At 44.9% G+C, this 26045-nt stretch overlaps 1 protein-coding gene across 7 annotated transcripts in view; it reads right to left on the bottom strand.

Moving 5' to 3' along the window:
• sbm (L-type amino acid transporter sobremesa) overlaps positions 1-26045 on the bottom strand; it is a 207370-nt gene that overhangs the window by 180708 nt on the left and 617 nt on the right. For all 7 annotated transcript variants that reach the window (XM_071667115.1, XM_071667114.1, XM_071667117.1 and 4 more), the window contains exon 2: positions 15398-15735. In XM_071667115.1, coding sequence (XP_071523216.1) covers positions 15398-15452 — 55 coding nt within the window. In that variant the 5' untranslated portion in view covers positions 15453-15735. The remainder of the gene's footprint in view (positions 1-15397; positions 15736-26045) is intronic.

Below are 26045 nucleotides of genomic sequence, written 5' to 3' on the forward strand. Positions count from 1 at the left end.
CTTTCGTACACTCTATTTCTTACACTCTATTACATACTCCCACCACTCCTGTTTCAGGAGTAGTGCTGCTACTCCTTCCCTTGCTCTTGTCCTCTCACTAACCCCTGACTTTACTCCCAAGACATTTCCAAACCACTCTTCCCCTTTACCCTTGAGCTTCGTTTCACTCAGTGCCAAAACATCCAGGTTCCTTTCCTCAAACATACTACCTATCTCTCCTTTTTCTCATCTTGGTTATATCCACACACATTTCGACACCCCAATCTGAGCCTTCGAGGAGGATGAGCACTCCCCTCGTGACTCCTTCTTCTGTTTCCCCGTTTAGAAAGTTAAAATACAAGGAGGGGAGGATTTCTGGCCCCCCGCTCCCGTCCCCTTTAGTCGCCTTGTACGACACGTGAGGAATATATATCCCCTATGCCCAGGTATATATATATATATATATATATATATATATATATATATATATATATATATATATATATATTTATTTTTATTTATTATACTTTGTCGCTGTCTCCCGCGTTTGCGAGGTAGCGCAAGGAAACAGACGAAAGAATATATATATATATATATATATATATATATATATATATATATATATATATATATATATATATATTCCCTGGGGATAGAGGAGACAGAATACTTCCCACGTATTCCCTGCGTGTCGTAGAAGGCGACTGAAAGGGAAGGGGGCAGGGGGCTGGAAATCCTCCCCTCCCTTTTTTAATCTTCCGAAAGAAGGAACAGAGAAGGGGGCCAAGTGAGGATATTCCCTCAAAGGCTCAGTCCGCTCTTCTCGCTAACACGGGAAATGGCAATTAGTATGAAAAAAAAATATATATATATTAATTATATATATATATATATATATATATATATATATATATATATATATATATATATATATATATATATATATATATATGACTATTAGAGATAACAGGTTTATACTACCCTCATAGTGTAACATATTACGTTGTCAGCACTGTATTATGTCTATCGCTGTCATAATACGAAGCACAGTGGAAGCTGAAACTCCTCAGTTATCATAATGTAACAGGATTATGTTTATTTCTCTCAGTAAGATTCGTATTTTCTTTCATTTTGTTGTGCTACACTAATTGATAATTCTACATCATCCATCTTTAGTAAACATCAGGTGGTGGTAGTAGTAGTTTATCCAAGCATATATTGCCTGCTATTTCATCATATGTCATCCGACGTTTGTTCTCAGATGGAATACCGTTACCCACTGTTTTATAACTTTACATCATCAGATTCGAGACCCATCATATTGTGGGTGGTGGGAGGAGTGGACGTATGACTGACTGCCAGGGTGTGTGATCACGCGCGGCAGGTGTGAGGAGTGGCAGGTGTGGGGCCCGAGGTCGTTTCACGAAGGAAAAAGCGTCTAAAAGTGTTGGAGGAGATCATGCTACCCTCTTTCAGAGCAGCGCTTTAACCTAAAATCGGGGGCCCTTTTTATTTCCTCATGGCAAAAGCCCTGTTCGTTACCTGTCGCGCCCTTGAGGTGTGCTCTGAGCAACACAAGCGCGGGGGAGGGGATCACCTGAATCCTTCTGAACATATATGAGGCTGTCTGGAATTAAGACGTCTCACTCAATTGCCACCATCAGCATTGCCTTGCAGGCACGAGAAACCCTTTCGTAACCCTGAGGGACAACACCAGACCCCAGACCAGAGTTGGTGAGAAGCATCCGTGCCTGAAGGCTTGAACACCGTATGTTTGTTATACCAAATATGAACGTTAATAAACGCGAGGAGCCATAACTCTTTACCGAACACGATACGAATAACTTGAAATCTAATAACTGTACGAGGACTATCCTACCAAACTATGATGTGGCGTCAGGGAACACTTCAAGCACCGAGCAAATGTTGCTGACTGTGTGTGTCTTTCAAGGGTAATGTTCTTCACCAGGTCATGCGCAGTTCTGGGAACCATATATAAATTACAGTCACGTCGAAGATTTGAACAACAACACAACAGGATAAAGATATGTCGTCTATGCCACAAGGAAAACAGGGCTACAACCTTCACGCCATTTCTCGGTATCGTACGTCCGACATTTCTTACCGTCTTAAACTTAATTCTTCCGAGTGACGGTACACACGGTACCTGGGGTTTCATCACCACTAGTTATGTACGTACATGTGACCTGGGTGGTGTCATCACCAGGTACGTGGTATCTGGGCTATATCATCACCCACCACAACGTAACCTGGATTATGTCATCACCAGGTATAAACAATGGTACAGCAAGGCCACTGTAAACAACGGTACAGAGGAACCACACCACAAACAACGGTACAGAGGAACCCCACCACAAACAACGGTACAGAGGAACCCCACAACAAACAACGGTACAGAGGAACCCCACCACAAACAACAGTAGAGGAACCCCACCACAAACAACAGTAGAGGAACCCCACAACAAACAACGGTACAGAGGAACCCCACCACAAACAACGGTACAGAGGAACCCCACCATAAACAACGGTACAGAGGAACCCCACCACAAACAACGGTACAGAGGAACCCCACCACAAACAACGGTACAGAGGAACCCCACCACAAACAACGGTACAGAGGAACCCCACCACAAACAACGGTACAGAGGAATCCCACCACAAACAACGGTACAGAGGAACCCCACAACAAACAACAGTAGAGGAACCCCACAACAAACAACGGTACAGAGGAACCCACCACAAACAACGGTACAGAGGAACCCCACAACAAACAACAGTAGAGGAACCCCACAACAAACAACGGTACAGAGGAACCCCACCACAAACAACGGTACAGAGGAACCCCACCATAAACAACGGTACAGAGGAACCCCACCACAAACAACGGTACAGAGGAACCCCACAACAAACAACGGTACAGAGGAACCCCACCACAAACAACGGTACAGAGGAACCCCACCACAAACAACGGTACAGAGGAACCCCACCACAAACAACGGTACAGAGGAACTCCACCATAAACAACGGTACAGAGGAACCCCACCACAAACAACGGTACAGAGGAACTCCACCATAAACAACGGTACAGAGGAACCCCACCACAAACAACGGTACAGAGGAACTCCACCATAAACAACGGTACAGAGGAACCCCACCACAAACAACGGTACAGAGGAACTCCACCATAAACAACGGTACAGAGGAACCCCACTACAAACAACGGTACAGAGGAACCCCACTACAAACAACGGTACAGAGGAACCCCACCACAAACAACGGTACAGAGGGACCCCACTACAAACAACGGTACAGAGGCACCCCATCAAATACAACGGTACAAAGGAACTCAAAACATCCTATTCATTTACTGACTGGAAGTACTGGACCCGACATAGGCAATTGGTAGTGAGGCCAGAGAAACACCACTGCTAAACATACTAAGGAAAGCTAGAGTTGTTGAACTTGACAGTGGTAACAACAGCAGCAGCAGTGAGTGGTCACAACAACAACAGAGGTCACAACACATACAAAAGTAATAGCAACAGCGGCAGCAGTGGTCACATCAACATCTGTGGCAGCAGCAGCAGTGGTCACATCAACATCTGTGGCAGCAGCAGCAGTGGTCACATCAACATCAGTGGCAGCAGTGGTCACATCAACATCTGTGGCAGCAGCAGCAGTGGTCACATTAACATCTGTGGCAGCAGCAGCAGTGGTCACATCAACATCTGTGGCAGCAGCAGCAGTGGTAGCTAGGGCAGCAGAAATGATAACAGCAACAGCAGGAACATTGGTTGCAACAGCAGAGGTAACAGTAAATGCAGGAGCAGCAGTGGTAACAATGGTGGCAGAAGCAGAAACAGCAGCAGCAGCAGTGATGGAGAGGGTGGGGTATGAGTGCACATTTCCGCTGCCCACCGACAACATCACATCAACAGCTGTACATCCCAGGGTGATCCTCCCTACACCCAGCCAGGGTGATCCTCCCTACACCCAGCCAGGGTGATCCTCCCTACACCCAACCAGGGTGATCCTCCCTACACCCAGCCAGGGTGATCCTCCCTACACCCAGCCAGGGTGATCCTCCCTACACCCAGCCAGGGTGATCCTCCCTACACCCAGCCAGGGTGATCCTCCCTACACCCAGCCAGGGTGATCCTCCCTACACCCAGCCAGGGTGATCCTCCCTACACCCAGCCAGGGTGATCCTCCCTACACCCAGCCAGGGTGATCCTCCCTACACCCAACCAGGGTGATCCTCCCTACACCCAGCCAGGGTGATCCTCCCTACACCCAGCCAGGGTGATCCTCCCTACACCCAGCTAGGGTGATCCTCCCTACACCCAGCCAGGGTGATCCTCCCTACACCCAGCCAGGATGACACCCCTATCTCCCTGGCTACACCCCACAACACCAGTATGATACACAGGACGCAGCACACACTAACCTCCTTCCTCCGGTAACGTCTCCTCGTCAGTACTCGTAGTTCATCCACTAACCCCCCATAACCACAACCCCAACCCCCCCACCACCGCCACATACCCACAACTTCCACTTTCCCTCAAGTCCCACACCTAGATATCCCCCCACACCCCACAGCCTCACCCATACGTGAAGTGTCCTCAAGTGTCCCGGGCGGCCCAGTGGAGGCTGTTGTCTGTTGGGTTTTATGGCCACCGACCTATGAGGAAGGTCATTAGGAGCTATCAACACTAAATACCTATTCAAACTGTATATATATATATATATATATATATATATATATATATATATATATATATATATATATATATATATATATATATATATCCCTGGGGATAAGGGAGAAAGAATACTTCCCAAGCATTTCCCGCGTGTCGTGGAAGGCAACTAAAGGGGACGGGAGCGAGGGTCTAGAAACCCTCCCTTCCTTGTATTTTAACTTTCTAAAAGGGGAAACAGTAGTAGTCATGCAGGAAGTGCTCATCCTCCTCGAAGGCTCAGACTGGGGTGTCGAAATGTGTGTATGGATGTAACCAAAATGAGAAAAAAGAAGAGATAGGTAGCATGTTTGAGGAAACGAACCTGGATGTTTTGGCTCACAGTGAAACGAAGCTCAAGAGTAAAGGGAAAGAATTGTTTGGGAATGTTTTGGCAGTAAAGTCAGGGTATGGTGAGAGGACAAAAACAAAGGAAGGAGTAGCACTACTCTTGAAGCAGGAGTTCTGGGAATATGTGATAGAGTGTAAGAAAGTAAACTCTAGATTGATATGGGTAAAACTGAAAGTGGATGGAGAGAGATGGGTGATTATTGGTGCCAATGCACTTGGTCATAAGAAGAAAGATCATGAGAGGCAAGTGTTTTGGGAACAGCTGAGTGAGTGTGTTAGCAGCTTTGATGCACAAGACCGGGTTATAGTGATGGGTAATTTGAATGCAAAGGTGAGTAATGTGGTAGTTAAGGTTATAATTGGTGCACATGGGGTGTTCAGTGTTGTAAATGGAAATGGTGAAGAGCTTGTAGAATTGTGTGCTGAAAAAGGACTGGTGATTGTGAATGCCTGGTTTGAAAAGAGAGATATACATAAGTATACGTATGTGAGTAGAAGAGATGGACAGAGAGCGTTATTGGACTACATATCAATAGATAGGCGCGTGAAACAGACTTTTGGATGTTAATGTGCTGAGAGGGGCAACTGGAGGGATGTCTGATCATTATCTTGTGGAGGCGAAGGTGAAAATTTGTAGACGTTTTCAAAAAAGATGAGAGAATGTTGGGGTGAAGAGAGTGGTGAGAGTAAGTGAGGTTGGAAAGGAGACCTGTGTGAGGAAGTATCAGGAGAGATTGAGTCCAGAATGGAAAAAGGTGAAAGCAAATGATGTAAGGGGAAAGGGGAAGGTATCTAGGCTTGCGCAAAAGGTGGCAGGTGGGCAGATTAGTAAGGGTAGTGAGTGGTAGGATGATGAAGTAAGATTGTTAGAGAAAGAGAAAAGAGAGGCATTTGGACGGTTTTTGGAGAGAAATAAAGCGAATGACTGCGAGATGCATAAAAAAAGAGGCAGGAGGTCAAGAGAAAGGTGCAAGAGGTGAAAAAGAGGGCAAATGAGAGTTGGGGTGAGAGAGTATCATTAAATTTTATGGAGCATATAAAAATGTTTTGGAAGGAAGTAAATAAAGTTCGTAAGACAAGAGAACAAATGGGAACATCGGTGAGGGGGGCTAATGGGGAGGTAATAACAAATAGTGATGAAGTGAGAAGATGGAGTGAGTATTTTGAAGGTTTGCTGAATGTTTGATGATTGAGTGGCAGATATAGGGTGTTTTGGTCGAGGTGGTGTGCGAAGCGAGAGGGTCAGTGAGAACGGTTTGGTTAACAGAGAAGAGGTAGTGAAAGCTTTGCGGAAGATGAAAGCCGGCAAGGCGGCGGGTTTGGATGGCATTGCAGTGGATTTTATTTAAAAAAAAAAAAAAAAGGGGGTGACTGTGTTGCTGACTGGTTGGTAATGACATTCAATGTGTGTATGGTTCATGGTGAAGTGCCTGGGGATTAGCGGAATGCATGCTTAGTGCCATGTATAAAGGCAAAGGAGATAAAGGTGAGTGTTCAAATTACAGAGATATAAGTCTGTTGAATATTCCTGGGAAATTATATGAAAGGGTATTGATTGAGAGGGTAAAGGTATGTATAAAGCATCAGATTGAGGAAGAGCAGTGTGGTTTCAGAAGTGGTAGAGGATGTGTGGATCAGGTGTTTGCTTTGAAGAATGTATGCCAATAATACTAAGAAAAAAAATGGATTTGTATGTAGCATTTATGGATCTGGAGAAGGAATATGATAGAGTTGATAGAGATGCTCTGTGGAAGATATTACGAGTATATGGTGCGGGAGGCAAGTTGCTATAAGCAGTGAAAAGTTCTTATCAAGGATGTAAGGCATGTGGACGAGTAGGAAGAGAGGAAATTGATTGGTTCCCAGTGAATGTCGGTTTGAGGCAGGAGTGCGTGATTTCTCCATGGTTGTTTAATTTGTTTATGGATGGGGTTGTTAGGGAGGTGAATGCAAGAGTTTTGGAAAGAGGGGCAAGTATGCAGTCTGTTGTGGATGACAGGGGCAAGTATGCCGTCCGTTGTGGATGAGAGGGCTTGGAAAGTGAGTCAGTTGTTTGCTGATGATACAGCGCTGGTGGCTGATTCGGGTGAGAAACTGCAGAAGCTGGTGACTGAGTTTGGTAAAGTGTGTGAAAGAAGAAAGCTGAGAGTAAATGTGAGTAAGAGCAAGGTTATTCGGTTCAGAAAAGTTGACGGACAAGTAAATTGGGAGGTGAGTTTGAATGGACAAAAACTGGAGGAGGTGAAATGTCTTAGATATCTGGAAGTGGATTTAGTAGCGGATGGAACCAAAGAAGCGGAACTGAGTCACAGGGTGGGGGAGGGGGCGAAGGTTCTGGGAGCGTTGAAAAATGTGTGGAAGGCGAGAACGTTGTCCCGAAGACCAAAAATGGGTATGTTTGAAGGAATAGTGGTTCCAACAATGGTATATAGTTGCGAGGCATGAGCTATAAATAGGGTTGTGTGGAGGAAGGTGGATGTGTTGGAAATGATATGTTTGAGGTGGTTTGATCGAGTAAGTTGTGAAAGGGTAAGAGAGATGTGTGGTAATAAAGAGTGTGATTGTGAAAGCAGAAGAGTGTGTATTGAAATGGTTTGGTCACATGGAGAGAATGAGTGAGGAAAGAAAAGAGGATATATGTGGCAGAGGTGAAGGGAACGAGAAGTGGGGAGACCAAATTGGAGGTGGAAGGATGGAGTTAAAAAGATTTTGAGCGATCGGGGCTTGAACATACAGGAGGGTGAAAGGCGTGCAAGGAATAGAGTGAATTGGAACGATGTAGTTTACCGGGATCGAGGTGCTGTCAATGGATTGAACCAGGGCATGTGATGTGTCTGGGGTAAACCATGGAAAGTTTTGTGGGGTCTGGATGTGGAAAGGGAGCTGTGGTTTCGGTGCTTCACACATGACAGCAAGAGACTGAGTGTGAACGAATGTGGCCTTTGTTGTCTTTTCCCAGCGCTACCTCGCTCGCGCGGGGGGAGAGGGGGGGGGGGTGCTATTTCATGTGTGGCGGGGTGGCGACAAGAATGGATGAAGGCAGTAATTATGAACATGTACATGTGTATATATGTATATGTCTGTGTATGTATGCGTTGAAATTTATAGGTATGTATAAGCGCGTGTGGGCGTATGTACATGTGTATGTGGGTAGCTTGGGCAATTCTTTCGTCTGTTTCCTTGCGGTACCTCGCTAACGCGGGAGACAGCGACTAAGTACAATTGACCAAGAGAATATATGTGTCGGAGGTGGAGGGAACGAGGAGAAGAGGGAGACCAAATTGGAGGTGGAAAGATGGAGTGAAAAAGATTTTGTGTGATCGGGGCCTGAACATGCAGGAGGGTAAAAGGACGGCAAGGAATAGAGTAAATTGGAGCGATGTGGTATACCGGGGTTGACGTGCTGTCAGTGGATTGAATCAAGGCATGTGAAGCGTCTGGGGTAAACCATGGAAAGCTGTGTAGGTATGTATATTTGCGTGTGTGGACGTATGTATATACATGTGTATGGGGGTGGGTTGGGCCATTTCTTTCGTCTGTTTCCTTGCGCTACCTCGCAGACGCGGGAGACAGCGACAAAGCAAAAAAAAAAAAAAAAAAAATATATATATATATATATATATATATATATATATATATATATATATATATATATATATATATATATATATAATAAAGATAATGATAAGAAATAAATAGTGGAAAGAAAAGATTTCGTGGGTACTGAGCCAACGTGGCGGCAAACACCGCCCAGTCGGCACAGTAGCCACAGTTGCAATTTAGCCAAGAGTGCGAGAAGATGGGAGAGATCAGAGATAGTCTTCCACCACGTCATGCACATAGAATAACCAGTTCTATTACCGTGTCCGCAGGCTCAACTCCATGGCGCAGTTGCCCAGGAAAATAACCGCCTCCCCCCCAAGGCCAACCGCCTAATCAGTGAACAAGTCCACCTACCATGCAACCAGCCCATGGAGGAGGAGCCCCACACCATAGCCCATCCCGCCACACAGAACCCACGAACCACCTTACATCATCGTTTAATTCTGTTTCTCTGAGGCAGACCATCAATTTGTCAATGGTACTCGAGTTATCTCCAACTATACTAATGAAGTTATATGTTTTTGTTATGATAATCGATTAATATTTTTTTTTTCTGTTGGTGAAATCTATTCCATTGGAAGAGTAAACATTCTATATATAGCTTCGCATAGTTGTATTTTCGTAGAAAACCTTTGTTGATGTGTTGCTGCATGTTGATGATAAACGAACACTTAATTCTGAGGCGGGACAGCACGATCTCCTCTTTTTTTTTTGTGGTACGAGGTCGATCAGTCCGCCACTTCTTGCTTGAATTTTCCACTGAATGTCAGGGCTGACTTCCACAGAAGATGGACTCATCTTGTTCCCAAGGGAAGGCAGGATCCCAGCTCCCGAGGGATCGGAACGTCCTTCTCGAGTTCTGAGGTCGACTTGACCAGCTTTGTCTGCCTGTTCACTGCCGTATATGTTGCAATGATCAAGAAGCCGAATCAAGACGATGTCTCCATTACATGCACTGAGGTTTAATAACAAAACTGTCCTGAATTTCATTAGACTCTGTGTTTGGCCAGAATTTATTGCCTTTAGGGCCGAAAGTGAATCCGAAAAAAAAAAATATGACTGCTTTAACAAGATTGATTGTGTAATCTACGGCTCGATCAGGAGCAAAAATAATTCCGCGCAAAAAACAGATGTGTGGTGTCGAAGAAGGCGACTAAAAGGGAAGGGAGCAGGGGGCTGGAAATCCTCCCCTCTCTTTTTTTTTTTTTTTAATTTTCCAAAAGAGGGAACAGAGAATGGGGCCAGGTGAGGATATTCCCTCAAAGGCCCAGTCCTCTGTTCTTAACGCTACCTCGCTAACGCGGGAAATGGCGCATGGTATAAAACATGTATATATATATATATATATATATATATATATATATATATATATATTCATACTTGCTTGCCTTCATCCAATCACGGCGCTACCCCGCTCCACGGGAAACAGCATCGCTACTCCCTGCTTCAGCGAGGTAGCGCCAGGAAAACAGACAAAAAAGGCCACATTCGTTTACACTCAGTCTCTAGCTGTCATGTGTAATGCACCGAAACCACAGCTCCTTATCCTCATCCAGGCCCCACAGACCTTTCTATGGTTTACCCAAGACGTTTCACATGCCCTGGTTCAGTCCATTGACAGCATGTCGATCCCGGTATACTACATCGTTCTAATTCACTGTATGGTATGGATTGGAAATGTGTTACTATTAAAGTCAGGGGTTGATGAGAGGACAAGAGCTAAGGATGGAGTAGCACTACTCCTAAAGCAGGAGTTGCAGGAGTGTGTGAAAGAGTTAAAGGAAGTAAATTCTAGATTAATGAGTAAAACTGAAAGTGGATGGCGAGAGGTGGATGGTTATTGGTACTTATGCAGCTGGTCATGAGAATGAAGATCATGAGAGGCAAGTGTTTTGGGAGCAGTTGAGTGAGTGTTTCAATAGTTTTGGCGCACTAGTGATGGGTGATTTAAATGCGAAGTTAAGTAACATGCCAGTTGAGGATATAACTGGGACGCATGGGGTATTCGTTGCTACGGACGGAAATGGTGAACAACTTGTGAAATGTGTGCTGAAAAACGACTGATGATTGTGAATACGTGGTTCAAAAAGAGGGATGCACAAAACTATATGCGTGCGAGTAGATGGTCAGCAGGCATAATTGGATCACGTATCAATTGAAAGGCGTGTAAAAGACAGACTTTTAAATATAAATATGCTGAGAGAGGCAGTTGGTGGGATATCTCATCACTGTCTTGTGGAGGCGAGGGTGAGCATTTATAGAGGTTCTCGAAAAAATAAAATGGATACACCGCCAAGGGAAAAAGAGTGGCGAGAGAAAGTGAGCTTGGAAAAGAGACATGCGAAGAAATTCCAGCAAAGACTGAGTGAAAGGCAAAAGGTGAGAGTAAATGATGTGAGGGGAGTGGGTGAGGAATGGCAGGGATTTAGGGAAGCAGTCATGACATGTGCAAGAGATGTATGAGCCATGAGAAAGGTGGGAGGTGGGCAGAGTAATAGGGTGCTGAGTAGTGGGACATTTGTACCTCTGGGGACGTGGGACACTTGTACCTCTGGGGATGTGAGGCACTTGTACCTCTGGAGACGTGGGACATTTGTAACTCTGGGGACGTGGGACATTTGTACCTCTGGGGACGTGGGACACTTGTACCTCTGGGGATGTGAGGCACTTGTACCTCTGGAGACGTGGGACATTTGTAACTCTGGGGACGTGGGACATTTGTACCTCTGGGGACGTGGGACACTTGTACCTCTGGGGATGTGAGGCACTTGTACCTCTGGAGACGTGGGACACTTGTACCTCTGGGGACGTGGGACACTTGTACCTCTGGGGACGTGGGACACTTGCACCTCTGGGGACGTGGGACACTTGTACCTCTGGGGACGTGGGACACTTGTACCTCTGGGGACGTGGGACACTTGTACCTCTGGGGATGTGAGCCACTTGTACCTCTGGAGACGTGGGACACTTGTACCTCTGGGGACGTGGGACACTTGTACCTCTAGAGACGTGGGACACTTGTACCTCTAGAGACGTGGGACACTTGTACCTCTGGGGACGTGGGACACTTGCACCTCTGGGGACGTGGGACACTTGTACCTCTGGGGACGTGGGACACTTGTACCTCTGGGGATGTGAGCCACTTGTACCTCTGGAGACGTGGGACACTTGTACCTCTAGAGACGTGGGACACTTGTACCTCTAGAGACGTGGGACACTTGTACCTCTAGAGACGTGGGACACTTGTACCTCTGGGGACGTGGGACACTTGTACCTCTGGGGACGTGGGACACTTGTACCTCTAGGGACGTGGGACACTTGCACCTCTGGGGTCATGGGACACTTGCACCTGTAGGGACGTGGGACACTCGTCTAAGATATAAGGAGAAGACAAGTGATGTGGCGGGCGAGGTAGCACCAACCATCCAGTCAAGTGACAACAAAATACTTTTACCTAGTGATCGGTCTGCCCGGGGCCCCCATCCTCTTACCCAACGGTCTGCCACGACCCTTCCCCCACCACACAACTTTCTCCACTTGCCCTGTCATATGCTGCCCTATGCATGAGCCGCCCTAGTCCTTTGATGCCCTATACAAAAAAGATACCCTCGTCCCTAGCTGCCCTAGTCCCCAACCGCCCTATACAAATCGTATCCTCGTCCCTAGCCGCCCTAGTCCCCCAGCTGCCCTATATATCAGCTACCCCAACCCAGTCGGGGGGATATGGGGTGGGGCGGCCAACTGGAGGTGCCCTTTCACTGACTCGCAAGTTCAGGTAGCAGGATCGTTGGCGTCCAGTGGCGTGCAGTGCCGTTATGGTACGTGTTACAAGACTGATAACAATACTAACATGCACCACAACCTGCATTCTGCTCTCCCCTCTGGATTCTTGACAAGGTTTACCGTCAATTATGTGACATTTCGTTCATACAATTGAGGTCAACATTACGGCAAGGTGTCAAGAGACAAGGGATGTAGATCCCGTGTCACACAGCACCCACAAGGACATTCATGTGACCGAACACCAGTAACGAGGACGTTACAGTCACGGAAGGGTCACACATGCACCATCCTGAGCAGTGACGTTACAGTTACGGAAGCGTCACACATGCACCATCCTGAGCAGTGACGTTACAGTCACGGAAGCGTCACACATGCATCATCCTGAGCAGTGACGTTACAGTCACGGAAGCGTCACACATGCACCATCCTGAGCAGTGACGTTACAGTTACGGAAGCGTCACACATGCACCATCCTGAGCAGTGACGTTACAGTCACGGAAGCGTCACACATGCACCATCCTGAGCAGTGACGTTACAGTCACGGAAGCGTCACACATGCACCATCCTGAGCAGCGACGTTACAGCCACGGAAGCGTCACACTTGCACCATCCTGAGCAGTGACGTGCGACTGAACAAGAACGAGGACACAGTAGCGTGTTCAACGGCGACGTCCCAAGTGCACGGACAGGCAGGAGAGACCCGGCGGAGGTGGACAGCGCGTTACACGCTCTCACACTCGCAAGCCAGCGTGACGATCATACAGAGGAACATGAGGGACAGATAACATGAGGAACAGATAACATGAGGAAAAGATGACATGAGGAACAGATAACATGAGGAACAGATAACATGAGGAACAGATAACATGAGGAAAAGATAACATGAGGAACAGATAACACGAGAAAAAGATAATATGAGGAACAGATAACATGAGGGACAGATAACATGTGGAACAGATAACACGAGGAAAAGATGACATGAGGAACAGATAACATGAGGAACAGATAACATGAGGAACAGATAACATGAGGAACAGATAACACGAGGAAAAGAAGACATGCAGAACAGATAACATGAGGAAAAGTCACGAGGAAAAGATACTCTGTCCAGATGGAGATGGGGTACCGAATCAAAAGTTTCCTCCCCCCCCCCTCCAGCACTCCTTGCAGCTTATCAACACACAGGAGGACGTCACAAAACTCCACATACGTACAGCGGCCAGAGCAGTCAGCAGCTGTCTTGCAGAGACGGTGACCTGCGCACGCATCATGCTGTCATTCCTGGACGAGAGTGTTCATGGCGACAGGCGTGAGGCACGTCACTACCTGTGTTTCCCGCGCAATACCAGGTCTCAATCTCTACCAGTCTCTGACGAGGGTTTATTCCACGGTTCTGAAAGATGCACTTGTGCACATTGGCAGTGTAGCATCACACCCCTTCCTCTTACGTCCAACGTTACCTTTCGTCGCTTTCTATATAACGTGATATTATGGTGCGGTACACAGGGAAATCACGAAGCTTTGTGAAAAATCACACCTCGGAGTGCACACACACACACACACACACACACACACACACATCTCGGATCTGTGCGTCATTCTCACGACAACCGTTACTGACAAAAGTAGTTAAATTGCTCTTCTTTGTATCATTTCAAGTTTCTTTTTCTAAAACTTTCATAAAATTTGATGACCAGAAATGAACTGTATTCTGAATGTGACCTGACCCTGGGGTGGAGGGTGGGGGGTGGGGGGGGGCGCTCCTTCGTAATAAAAACCATTTCTCACGTGTTATGGTTTACATTTCTCACATGTTATGGTTTACATTTCTCACGTGTTATGGTTTACATTTCTCCCGTGTTATGGTTTACATTTCTCACGTGTTATGGTTTACATTTCCTTATGTTATGAAACCTTCAGTCATGTTCACCTTCTTGTATGCGACTGCACAAATCTTTGCAAATTATTCATCTAAGAACTTAACACTTCCTCTCCTGCCTCTAGTAAAGCTTTGATAAACTGCTGCCATATAACACATGGCGGCTTGGCCAACACCAACATCGACTGCTAGCATAAGACATGTCTATCTTAACCTTTCAGTTGGTGTGTTAGCTGACCCAGTAACTCCCATCCCATCCCTCAATAGACGTCCAACTGGCTGCTTTCACCTGCTGGCCACAATCATCACCCACACCATTATCATCACTACGTCGTCCATCATCACCCACACTATTATCATCACTACGTCGTCCATCATCACCCCACACCATTATCATCACTACGTCGTCCATCATCACCCACACCATTATCATCACTACGTCGTCCATCATCACCCACACCATTATCATCACTACGTCGTCCATCATCACCCACACCATTATCATCACTATGTCGTCCATCATCACCCACACCATTATCATCACTATGTCGTCCATCATCACCCACACCATTATCATCACTATGTCGTCCATCATCACCCCCACACCATTATCATCACTACGTCGTCCATCATCACCCACACCATTATCATCACTACGTCGTCCATCATCACCCACACCATTATCATCACTACGTCGTCCATCATCAACAGAAGTTGAGATTGAGGACCGCCAGAGTCAGGGGTCACCAGATAACCTGAACTGGAGACTGGTGTCTTGAGACCCACAACTAACAGAGCCAGGGTCATCAGGTAACCTGACCTGGGGGGCTGGTCTTTTATAACCCACAACACCTAGAGCCAGGGTCATGAGGGATTGGTGCAGGTGTAAGTCGGGGTCCAAACCTGTTCTCGCCTACTTTCCAAGGTTCCCCACACTGCACTCGCACTTGCCAAGGTTATTCAGGTGTACCTCACACCTTCCTCACTAAAATGCCATCCCTTACAACAACAACAACAACAACAACAAGGTAACAGTACTCACCTCCCCTTTGCGTCACCTGTGCGTCACCGTCACTGACGAAGGCTGGGTTCTCCATGAGAGCAGTGATGTTGCTAGCGTCACTTGCCTCTTCTCACAGTCACCAACTCAACACAGTTTAACAAGTCTTTTCCCTTCACTCCCTTCACCTTATCATTCTTGGAATTTATTACACATTTGTCCAGATTATATACTGATATATATATCTTCACTTTTCTATTATAATCTCACTTGTCCAGATTATATACTGATATATATCTTCACTTTTCTATTATAATCTCACTTCACTGTCTTTAAGTATATTTGAATTATCAATAGTTCTTCACGTTTTCACAAGGCATCTGAAAAAGAACAGTAAGAAAAATTAGTCATTAACTACATTCTGCATACTATGATAACACAGACAATAACAAGACGTTTAGTGGCATGAAACCTTCGGCCGTTGAGACAATCATGACTATACTTTTGTATGGGTTCTTGTGGCATTACTTTTTGTGTATTAGATGCAGGAAGATTCTAATAGTGTGTGTGTGTGTGTGTGTGTGTGTGTGTGTGTGTGTGTGTGTGTTGCAGGATGTACAGAAATACCTGACTGACGACCACCTGACAGAAGTATTTCCTGGCAAAGGCATCGGAACCAAGGTAGTGGAGAACGTATGCCTGAACGTTTACCAGAAAGGCAGTGGAAACAACATACCAACTCCCAGGGCCAGCACGACTCACCAAGACACCGGGTAACTGGTAACGTGACAGTGGTGAACTTGTGTGGCAGAGGGTAGATGTAACGGAGATAAAGATTAAAAAACATAACAAGATGGATGGATGGACGTCGTTTCATGGCCTCCCCAGTCGTACGTCACACTTTCAAGGAGGGGAGTGGGATCGACTAGGCATCGGTCTCCCGCAGCAAACCGTAAACAATCCACACGTAAGGACAGACACGTCAGAGGAGCCCATCCAATACACGGAAAAAAACTTATCTAAAAAAATGTCTGAAAATTCAAATGGTTGTTTTTACCAGATACTATTCAAAGAATGCAACCGAGTTCGCTTGGGACAAAGTGGAAAAGAGTTAAATATCAGAACACAGCGGCATCATTACGATCATCCTGTTGGAAAAAATAGTCATGTGGTCTGTTCTTGCATCTGTGAGACTTCATCTACAACCTAATGACTTGCACAACTACCCGCCACCATCACCAGCAGCCAACCTCGCCACACATCAGACTCTACCTCTGAGCTCTACACACAGGGACAAAACTGGAGCACGTTACCCGATCTATCCTCCGACCATTCGCCCATCCTGAAAACGCTCCATCTAGCCCACCCAATCAACATAGCTATCAAAAAGAGTTACATAAACTACAGGAAAGCTAACTGGTCAGCCTTCACACAGTACCTGGAAACAAAGCCCCAAAACTTCAGTTGAGAAGATTTCTCATCCCTGCATCATGCTACCTCCCACATACCACAGGGAAACAGAAAGAAATGTAAGCCAAACTTCTTCTACGAGTGGTACACTTCATAAAGCAAAGAAACCAGCTCAGGCACAACCACTAACAGATACCACAGAACATATTCAAACTGTAAATACCGCTATCACAAACCAGATTACTGAAGAACAAACTGAAAACGGCCACTCCTTCGTCAACACAGCGAGCAACAAGAGCCACAGCAACGAAATCTGACACACATTAAAGAAAATCCACTCTTACCGCACCAGTCCGGCCACTACGCATGAAGCAATCCTGACCCATTACAACTAAGTCCCTCCTCCCCCCAAAAAAACAAAAAAAAACACAAACGTTCTCATGAGAAAGAGACTCAAAAATCAGCAACAAACTGACCACATCCCAAGACGGAGAGGTGATGAAGAACCTGCACAAAATCCATCCAGGAACAACAGTTCAGCCACCCTTCACTCCCTCTGATACAAACTGCGTAATCAAAACCATAAGGAACTCTCCTGCTACAGGCCCTGACAACATACTGAATGCTCATATGAAGCACTATGGACCATATGCAATCCAAGCACTTACAGATATCTTCAACTACTCCTGACTACACAACAAAAGCCCTAATCACCTGTTAACTTGCCAACATAATATCAATCCTAAAAGCCTTCAAACCACACAATTGCCCCCTTCCTCCTACTCTCCTACATCATTTCTTTCCTCAGTATCCTAAACTGCTAAAATAACGATCCATATCAGAATCAAACAAAGCATCCAACATAGCATGGCTTCAGACCATATATATATATATATATATATATATATATATTCACACATAAAATGTCTTGTACACCTTCATACAATCCTGGAAGAATTGTTTAGTCCCTGGAATGATAACTGCAAGATGTTAGGAGAAATCCCTTCTGATTAATTTGATGTATGTTAACGTTAATAATATTTAGTACTACACAAATTTAGACAGAAACTATGGATGATAGGCATTTTTTATTTGTGACATTTGCAACTTTCAGAATCATTTGAAACTATGACGGTATGCGTTTACCGTGCATAAAAATATCATGTAACTAAGAGAGCCATAAACAAGATATGGTAGTGAGTCTAGTTGTGAGGAGAAGTAACAAGATTAAATGCATGTAAACAATGTACTGGCGTGCCACTTAGACTACAGGTATTCTCCAATTCCAAGAATATATTTTTTCATTAATGAAAAGGCTTTCAGTAAATTGTGTAATGTATTTTTACATATTGAATTTAATATTGTATACTGTGTGTGTGTATATATATATATATATATATATATATATATATATATATATATATATATATATATATATATATATATATTCTTTTTTCTTTCATACTATTCACCATTTCCCGCGTTAGCGAGGTAGCGTCAAGAACAGAGGACTGGACCTTTGAGGGAATATCCTCACCTGGCCCCCTTCTCTGTTCCTTCTTTTGAAAAATTAAAAAAAACTAAGAGTGGAGGATTTCCAGCCCCCCCGCTCCCTTTCCTTTTAGTCGCCTTCTACGACACGCAGGGAATACGTGGGAAGTATTCTTTCTACCCTATCCCCAGGGATAATATATATATATATATATATATATATATATATATATATATATATATATATATATATATATATATATATATATATATAGCGAGGTAACGCAAGGAAACAGACGAAAGATTGGCCTAACCCACCAACATACAAATGTATATACATACACGTCCACACACGAAAATATACATACCTATACACCCCCACCCCCTCCACCCAAATGTGCGCGAGGTAGCGCTAGGAAAAGACAACAAAGGACTCTTTCGTTCACATTCAGTCTCTAGCTGTCATGTAATAATGCACCTAAACCAAAGCTCCCTTTCCACATCCAGGCCCCACAGAACTTTCCATGGTTTACCCCAGACGCTTCACATGCCCTGGTTCAATCCATTGACAGCACGTCGACCCCAGTATACCACATCGTTCCAATTCATTCTCTTCCCTGGGGATAGGGGAGAAATAATACTTCCCACGCATTGCCCGCGTGTCGTACAAGGCTACTAAAGGGGATGGGAGAGGGGGCTAGAAACCCTCCCCTCCTTGTATTTCAACTTTCAAAAAGGGGAAACAGAAGAAGCGGGGAGTGCTCATCCCCCTTGAAGGCTGAGACTGGGGTGTATAAATGTGTGTGGATGTAACCAAGATCAGAAAAAAGGACAGATAGGTAGTATGTTTGAGGAAAGGAACCTGGATGTTTTGGCTCTGAGTGAAACGAAGCTCAAGGGTAAAGGGGAAGAGTGGTTTGGGAATGTCTTGGGAGTAAAGTCAGGGGTTAGTGAGAGGACAAGAGCAAGGGAAGGAGTAGCACTGCTCCTGAAACACGAGTGGTGAGAGTATGTGATAGAGTGTAAGAAAGTAAACTCTAGATTGATATGGGTAAAACTGAAAGTGGATGGAGAGAGATGGGTGATTATTGGTGCCTATGCACCTGGGAATGAGAAGAAAGATCATGAGAGGCAAGTGTTTTGGGAGCAGCTGAATGAGTGTGTTAGCAGATTTGACGCACGAGACCGGGTTATAATGATGGGTGATTTGAATGCAAAGGTGAGTAATGTGGCAGTTGAGGGTATTACTGGTGTACATGGGGTGTTCAGTGTTGTAAATGGAAATGATGAAGAGTTTGTAGATTTGCGTACTGAAAAAGGACTGGTGATAGGGAATACCTGGTTTAAAAAGAGATATACATAAGTATATGTATGAAAGTAGGAGAGATGGTCAGAGAACGTTATTGGAATACGTGTTGATTGATAGGCGCGTGAAAGAGACTTTTGGATGTTAATGTGCTGAGAGGGTCAACTGGAGGGATGTCTGATCATTATCTTGTGGAGGCGAAGGTAAAGATTTGTAGAGGTTTTTCACAAAAACGAGAATGTTGGGGTGAAGAGAATGGTGAGAGTAAGTGAGCTTTGAAATGAGAAGTGTATGAGGAAATACCAGGAGATTGATTGCAGAATGGAAAAAGGTGAGAGCATATGACGTAAGGGGAGTGGGGGAGGAATGGAATGTATTTAGGGAAGCAGCGATGGCTTTTGCAAAAAATACCTGTGGCATGAGGAAGGTGGGAGATGAGCAGATTAGAAAGGGTAGTGAATGGTGTGATGAAGTAAGATTGTTAGTGAAAGAGAAGAGAGAGGCATTTGGACGATTTTTGCAGGGAAATAATGCAAATGAATGGAAGTTGTATAAAAGAAAAAGGCAGGAAGCCAAGAGAAGGGCGCATGAGGTGAAAAAGAGGGCAAATGAGAGTTAGGGTGAGAAAGTTTCATTAGATTTTAGGGAGAATAGAAAGATGTTTTGGAAGGAGGTAAAGTGCTTAAGACAAGGGAACAAATGGGAACATCAGTGAAGAGGGATAATGGTGAGGTGATAACAAGTAAAGGTGACGTGAGAAGGAGATGGAGTGAGTATTTTGAAGGTTTGTTGAATGTGTTTGATGAAAGAGTGGCAGATATAGGGTGTTTTGGTCGAGGTGGTGTGCAAAGTCAGAGGGTTAGGGAGAATGATTTGGTAAACAGAGAAGAGGTAGTAAAAACTTTGCGGAAGATGAAAGCCGTTAAGGCAGCAGGTTTGGATGGTATTGCAGTGGAATTTATCAAAAAAGGGGGCGACTGTATTGTTGACTGGTTGGTAAGGTTATTCAATGTATGTATGACTCATGGTGAGGTGCCTGAGGATTGGCGGAATGCGTGCATAGTGCCATTGTACAGAGGCAAAGGGGATAAAAGTGAGTGCTCAAATTACAGAGGTATAAGTTTCTTGAGTATTCCTGGGAAATTATATGGGAGGGTATTGATTGAGAGGGTGAAGGCAGTGTGATTTCAGAATTGGTAGAGGATGTGTGGATCAGGCGTTTGCTTTGAAGAATGTATGTGAGAAATACTTAGAAAAGCAAATGGATTTGTATGTAGCATTTATGGATCTGGAGAAGGTATATGATAGAGTTGATAGAGATGCTCTGTGGAAGGTATTAAGAATATATGTTGTGGCAGGCAAGTTGTTAGAAGCAGTGAAAAGTTTTTATCGAGGATGTAAAGCATGAGTATGTGTAGGAAGAGAGGAAAGTGATTGTTTTTCAGTGAATGCTGGTTTGCGGCAGGGGTGCGTGGTGTCTCCATGGTTTTTGATTTGTTTATGGATGGGGTTGTTTGGGAGGTGAATGCAAGGGTTTCGGAGAGAGGGGCAAGCATGCAGTCTGTTTTGGATGAGAGAGCTTGGGAAGTGAGTCAGTTGTTGTTCGCTGATGATACAGCGCTGGTGGCTGAGTCATGTGAGAAACTGCAGAAGCTGGTGACTAAGTTTGGTAAAGTGTGTGAAAGAAAAAAGGTGAGAGTAAATGTGAATAAGAGCAAGGTTATTAGGTACAGTAGGGTTGAGGGTCAAGTCAATTGGGAGGTAAGTTTGAATGGAGAAAAACTGGAGGAAGTGAAGGGTTTTAGATATCTGGGAGTGGATCTGACAGCGGATGGAACCATGGAAGCGGAAGTGAATCATAGGGTGGGGGAGGGGGTGAAAATTCTGGGAGCCTTGAAGAATGTTTGGAAGTCGAGAACATTATCTCGGAAAGCAAAAATGGGTATGTTTGAAGGAATGGTGGTTCCAACAATGTTGTGTGGTTGCGAGGCGTGGGCTATGGATAGAGTCGTGCGCAGGAGGGGGGATGCGCTGGAAATGAGATGTTTGAGGACAATATGTGGTGTGAGGTGGTTTGATCGAGTAAGTAATGTAAGGGTAAGAGAGATGTGAGGAAATAAAAAGAGTGTTGTTGAGAGAGCAGAAGAGGGTGTTTTGAAATGGTTTGGTCACATGCAGAGAATGAGTGAGGAAAGATTGACCAAGAGGATATATGTGTCAGGGGTGGAGGGAACGAGAAGTGGGAGACCAATTGGAGGTGGAAAGATGGAGTGAAAAAGATTTTGAGTGATCGGGGCCTGAACATGCAGAAGGGTGAAAGGCGTGCAAGGAATAGAGTGAATTGGAACGATGTGGTATACCGGGGTCGACGTGCTGTCAATGGATTGAACCAGGGCATGTGAAGCGTCTGGGGTAAACCATGGAAAGTTCTGTGGGGCCTGGATGTGGAAAGGGAGCTGTGGTTTCGGTGCATTATTACATGACAGCTAGAGACTAAGTGTGAACGAATGTGGCCTTTGATGTCTTTTCCTAGCGCTACCTCGCACACATGAGGGGGGAGGGGGTTGTTATTCCATGTGTGGCGGGGTGGCGATGGGAATAAATAAAGGCAGACAGTATGAATTATGTACATGTGTATATATGCACATGTCTGTGTGTATGCATACATTGAGATGTATAGGTATGTATATTTGCGTGTGTGGACGTGTATGTAAATACATGTGTATGTGGGTGGGTTGAGCCATTCTTTCGTCTGTTTCCTTGCGCTACCTCGCTAACGCGGGAGACAGGGACAAAGCAAAATAATAATAATAATAATGATAATATATATATATATATATATATATATATATATATATATATATATATACATATATATATATATATATATATATATATATATATATATATATATATATATATATATATATATATATATATATAAGTGCCGTGGGTATTACCGGGCTTTGCCTGCTCGAGGTTCCACCGCGGGTGAAAGCTGGGGCCTAACACCGGGAGAACAGTCTCCCTAAAGAACTTCCACATCAGAGAAGTTCACATTTTCCTGCAGCTGGGCGTCTCAGGTCTGAGATCCTAGATAACGCCAGGCCCCTTTCCTTGAAGCTGGTCCTAGTGTGATCATCAATGAATATATAATCGCTTCCGGGTGCCACACGTTCGCTGTGGCACCCGGCGCTGGAGCACGAAGACAGGGGAGGTCGGAGGGGCGTGCTGGAGAAGGCTTGCAGCCTCGCTGCACCGGGAGCGACATCACACAAAGGAGTCATCCACGCATGGATCCCCTCCAAGCAGTCGTCTCTGCCTTTGGGAACCCTCTTTACCCCCCTCCCCCCCACCCCCCCCCACACACACACCTGCAGCGCGCGGACGTAGCCTGGGGCTGCCCTCGTATGCAGTAAAACAAACTACTAATCAAACCCAAACATTTCAGTGCACATCGACGTTAAACCTGCATGACCGTAAATCACTAATCCGTAGCATGCAACAACTGTTGTGAATGGCATCTCCCTCACGACACATCCCTATCTACAAAGGACTACTGAGAGCTCCTGGCGCAAAAAAAAAGCCACTCGGACACAAACATCCACCCACATACCCACACTCCTAGTACAAGCAGTCAAAAATACAAAACAAAAGCACAAACTCACAACCTCTCCACAGAAGCCCAGTCATACGATCCACATCGCACAATCTGGCACCAAATGGCACCGGAAACAAACTTACAGAACTACTCAAAGTATTCCAAAACAAAACATACACACAGCCCTCATTCAAGACACCAGAGGCACACCAAAATTCCATCGACACAATCATTCCAAAACTACATATCCTGAAGACAAGATAAACAACGAGGTCAAGAGGCATGATTGAAGACACGCACCACAATGCACCACTCACAGCCTATCACAAACCATGACATTTAAATATAAGACCACAAAAATTACGGTAAAGTTAGCAGCACCTATTCCCTCCCATCCCGGGGCCAGCTACCAAAAACACATCCCCAAGCTAAAGAACCATCATCCTGCATAGCTACACACACACTCAGGATCCTACATGTGAAATGCTTATAAACCTACGGCATCCTTCACGATCCTCAACTTCTGCAACCAACAACTCCAACAGTCAACTTCACTAGGCATTACTTCCAGCACTCCAACAGTCATCCTCACTAGGCATTACCTCCAGCACTCCAACAGTCATCCTCACAAGGCATTATTACCTCCTGCACTCCAACAGTCATCCTAATTAGGCATTACTAACAGTACTCCAAGTCATCCTCACCAGGTATTATTACCTCCTGCACTCCAACAGTTATCCTCACTAGGCATTACCTCCAGCATACCAATACCAACAGTCAACTTCATTAGGCATTACCTCCAGCACTCCAACAGTCATCCTCATTAGGCATTATTACCTCCTGCACTCCAACAGTCATCCTCACTAGGCATTACCTCCAGCACACCAACAGTCATCCTCACTAGGCATTAGCTCCAGCACTCCAAGTCATCCTCACTAGGCATTACCTCCAGCTCTCTAACAGTCATCCTCACTAGACATTACCTCCAGCACACCAACAGTCAACCTCATTAGGCATTACCTACAGCACTCCAATAGTCATCCTCACTAGGCATCACCTCCACCACTCCAACACTCAACCTCACTAGGCATTATCTATAGCACTCCAACAGTCATCTTCATTAGGCGTTACCACCAGCACTCCACCAGTCATCTTCACTAGGCATTATTACCTCCTGCACTCCAACAGTCATCCTCACTAGGCATTAACTCCAGCATTCCAACAGTCATCCTCACTAGGCATTACCTCCAGCACTCCAACAGTCATACTAACTAGGCAATAACTCCAGCACTCCAACAGTCATCCTCACTAGGCATTACTCCAACAGTCATTCTCACTAGGCATTCCCTCCAACACTCCAACAATCATCCTAAATAGGCATTACCACAGCACTCCAAGTCATCCTTACTTGGCATTACCTCTAACACTCCAAGTCATCCTCACTAGGCATTACCTTCAATAATGCATCAGTAAACCTCACTAGGCATTATTTCCTGCAATGCAACAATCAACCTCACTGGGAATTCCCTCCAACACTCCAACGCTCAACCTTATCAGTCATTACCTCCTGCACTGCAACAGTCAACCTCACTAGGCATTAGTTCCTGTACTGCAACAGTCAACCTTATCAGTCATTGCCTTCTGCACCCCAGTGAACTATATGAAGTCTTCCCCGACCCTACCCATCATGATACCACTTCTGCTGACCTACTCACCCACAGACCCATCTGAAATGCAAACTAATAGAAAGCGGATACATCAACACTTCACACAGTACATAATATGAATACAAGATGTAAAGCTTCATGTCTGATCTCTTCCCTTGCCACATTGTCATCACACGCCTCATATCAACACCACTAACTAAGCCAGTAACAAGCAAATACCACAGGGACGTACTCCACAAATGATAAGATTTATGTCGAAAAAAAGGAAAAAAGGATAATGTTCTTACAAAACCCCTCACCATCAAAAGAACCCATTTCAAGCGCATTCAACTCTTCTCCGCGTATGATCATCTACCACAACCCACAACCCCTTATCATCCACACAAGAGTAACAACTTTACCCCCAGACAAACCCATTCTGCCCATCCCTTGATAACGACGACCTCTCTCTTTCCACGTATTCCTCAACGTTCCCAGAACCTTCACCACCTCCTCTCCCATCATCTGAATGACTCACTTCCATCCTCTGCCACTTGGACCACGTGTACGATGATGAGTCAAGAATTTACGGGCACTAACTTCATTCTTGTAGCTTTCGTGCAGAAATCTCAACAGTTTCAAATGCGAATAGTGGGAACCGGGATTTTGGCTGAGGGTGGGGGTGGAAATCAGAAAAAGTAGAGATTGGCGATAGAAATAAAGGTTAGAATCGTGTGAAAGGCGCCAAAAGAAATACATCGGGTAAACAATTTTCAAACCATCCAAACCTCACCTAACCTGAAAAACATTAACTAAAGCATAACCGACCGTAAAATATATGCACAGGTGTGCCTGTGTTAAACTTATTTGACTCAAGAGTACTGCAGCCTGGCCACGAACACACACGAGCTCTGTCGACAGGATGCTACAAAATCACCGACGTAATTTCATCATCGTTATCATTTGCAGGAAAAATGGTATACAGGAAGAGGGTGTTAAAAGTGCCTAAAGTACCTTTTCCCATACTTAAAATCCCAAAATTCACTGAATAACCAAAACAGTAGCAACACCTAGAAATGAAAGTCAGAATCGTGCAAAACACATGAAAAAACCATCGAAAAAAAAGGAAAAACGTAATCTCAACTTTCAAGCATGTAGATGTCCAAATTGGTAACTTAACCCCACAACATACCTCACTTAATATAGAATACATGAATGATTAATCGTATAGCTAGC

This window comes from Panulirus ornatus, chromosome 11, assembly GCF_036320965.1.
Source record: "Panulirus ornatus isolate Po-2019 chromosome 11, ASM3632096v1, whole genome shotgun sequence".
In the NCBI taxonomy this organism is placed as follows: domain Eukaryota; kingdom Metazoa; phylum Arthropoda; class Malacostraca; order Decapoda; family Palinuridae; genus Panulirus; species Panulirus ornatus.